General features: G+C 39.9%; 1 protein-coding gene across 1 annotated transcript; it reads right to left on the reverse strand.

Moving 5' to 3' along the window:
- Positions 1-619: 619 nt before the first annotated feature.
- On the reverse strand, positions 620-2,307 carry LOC120774923 (protein yellow-like). The gene is made up of 5 exons (XM_040104836.1): positions 2,100-2,307; positions 1,851-2,035; positions 1,552-1,779; positions 928-1,449; positions 620-855 (listed from the first exon to the last, which is right to left on the reverse strand). Exons 1-5 carry the CDS (start codon positions 2,305-2,307, stop codon positions 712-714), a joined length of 1,287 nt encoding a protein of 428 aa, XP_039960770.1. The 3' UTR covers positions 620-711.
- Positions 2,308-2,547: the final 240 nt, after the last annotated feature.

Below are 2,547 nucleotides of genomic sequence, written 5' to 3' on the forward strand. Positions count from 1 at the left end.
GAAATTCTCTTTTAATTACATTCGATAAATTCGTTGCCAGCAAACTTTGTCGCAACAAAAATAATGACAACAAATAATGAAATGTCGGCATGAACAAATCGGGTGAATGAGTTAATCCCTAATTCCCAAAATATGTTCATTCAAAATGCTACGAGCTGCTCTACTAGCTGTTTTACCGTCTATTTGTGTTAAACAGATTATTATGCAATTCATGTTGCGAGTTTATGGCGCCTATGGCTCAGAATCTCCCGACAAAGGAACAATTTCAGTGAATAATTCAAAAGCCGAACTAATTACTACAGAAAGGATTCACAGCTGGAGCTTTCTCATGTGTACAAAGGAAAGAGGATTGAAAGAAGAAGTAGAATTAAAACGGTATGCTATGATAACCTGAAACGTTATTGGAAACGTTTATTGGTATACTACTTGACCGCTGGGCAGATTTTTGCTGTGTTGTTACTCGCCTGATACGGCCGATAAATTGAAGGAATCAAACTATGCTTATCTTTTTCATACTGTATTCGGAAGACTCAGTCCCAACTTAATTTTCTCGTTCCTAAACTCGAAAAAAAGGATGATTGAAAAAAGATTTTATATAATAAATAATACGTACGATTATTGTACATTAATTTTCAATAAAAGGTTTTCACAATGCCATAATTGACCAAGCGTTTGCAAAATAGAGTGAAGATCAGTTAGTCACTTTGAGATTCATCTGAGGAGGACTCTGAAACACTCTGACCCTGACCCACTCTGAGATTCATCTGAGGTAGACTCATTCTGTATGTCATCAAGAGGTCGACGTAAGAGGCGGAAGTTAACTTCATTAAAATCCAAAGTGCCTCTGGCGATTTGCTGCAAATTAGCAAAACATTAGCAGTAAAACCTAAGCGAACTGAGGCCTACTTTGAACAAGTAATGACTTACCTGAAAACGATTCGACGTCATCCATAATTCCTCAATGCCGGCTTTGTTTTTGTGAACCTTCATGCCGCTTACAAACTCAATCAGTTTCGGGTCTGCTGGTATATCTAACTCATTTTTCGGTGTGTACGGCTTTTTCGGACTCCAACGAGTCAACTTGATTGGATTGAATGTAACAAAGTAGAGATTGTTTTGACTGTCCATCGCCTGAGCGGCACATGGGCTGCTACGTTCTCCCACCCGACGAAAAGCAAGCGGCGCGGCTTCCACATCCTCCTCAAATATGGTACGGTTGTTTATGACGCTCAACGGCACCGAATACTCGTATATAGTGGACAATGGATGGAAGTAGAGCTGTTCTCCATCACTGGCCAAACCAAATGTGCCATCCATTAGAAAGAATTTCTCATCGGCAATTGATAATAAGCCATAATCGGGATCGGGATACATGAATCTATTCTCGATACGCCAAGCAGCATCCAATTCCGAGTCATAAACAACCAGGCCATGATACAGGACATCAGCCTTTAATGATTTATTAGTACAGGAAAACAAAAACGAGAAAATTATTGACGACACGAGTTAACTACGAAAGTTTGAAGCTTGAGAAGTAGATATCTTACGTACCACGTATACTTGTACTTTGCTACAGTTACCGGTTGGCGGAGGATCATTCACAAGAGCTATTGGCGTAATAAACCGCGAAGCGACATCTATGTATGCGCTTGGATCGAAAACATAACGATGGTACAAGGAATCGGTGTTCAAATCGATGACGAGTAGCTGTGGCGGACAATGTTGAATGTCGCCGATAACGCCCGTATCGACTAGGATCATTTGATTACACTCCGTTATCTACAAGGTGGTAAAAAGAAATGAAGATATTAAAAACATCCACTTAAGCACCATGCTAAATGGGACCCTACCGCCACACGGTACACTGAAGTAATTTTATCACAACTACTGCCATTTGAATTGTGCCAACTGTAGTCGGGATATGGCAGCAGTACTGGTCCATTCTCCTCAGTTTTGTTAGTCACCACCGCCAAAGTGTACGGAATACCTGTGGTGAATCTGGGTGTTGTCGTAAAGATACGTGTTCCCTTTTCCGCTAAAGAATGTGTGGGTTATTGGCGTGATTTTGTTATTGCCATTTAAGTTGACACATTACTTACAGTGGTAATCGACAGCCACATCGATGGGTATTGCGTTTTCAGGTACTAAGTTATCATTGTCTATAGCGTCTTGACGATCTTCCTCCGTAGCGAAGCCATAGACCACTTGTTTCCACTCGAAGACAGTCTCCAACTCGCGTAATTCATCACTGAGTATGGCATGCGGCGTTAGAGAAAATATCAGGGTAACGAAGAATGCTCTCCACATAATGCTGGTTTGCTTTGTGAAACTTTTGCTGCCTTTACGATGGTCTACTATTTTGTTGAAGGACTGAAAGAAGACCTCAAATAGAACTATGAGAACTCTAAATAATCGCAAATTAAGAAAAAAGTTAAAGTTATTTAGTCTCTTTAATATTGAACATGTTTTGTATTTGCTTATTTTTTATGTATGCCAACACAGTTATTTCGGACAAATAATATTATAATTTTCCCGACTCAAGCCCTT

This window comes from Bactrocera tryoni, chromosome 1 (assembly GCF_016617805.1).
Source record: "Bactrocera tryoni isolate S06 chromosome 1, CSIRO_BtryS06_freeze2, whole genome shotgun sequence".
Lineage (NCBI taxonomy): Eukaryota > Metazoa > Arthropoda > Insecta > Diptera > Tephritidae > Bactrocera > Bactrocera tryoni.

Coding starts and splice junctions, on each gene's coding strand:
- LOC120774923 (XM_040104836.1), bottom strand. CDS start 2,307: ATGTGGAGAGCATTCTTCGTTACCCTGATATTTTCTCTAACGCCGCAT. Junction 2,036..2,099: donor TGTGGCTGTCGATTACCACT/GTAAGTAATGTG, acceptor CACATTCTTTAG/CGGAAAAGGGAACACGTATC. Junction 1,450..1,551: donor GCAAAGTACAAGTATACGTG/GTACGTAAGATA, acceptor AAATCATTAAAG/GCTGATGTCCTGTATCATGG.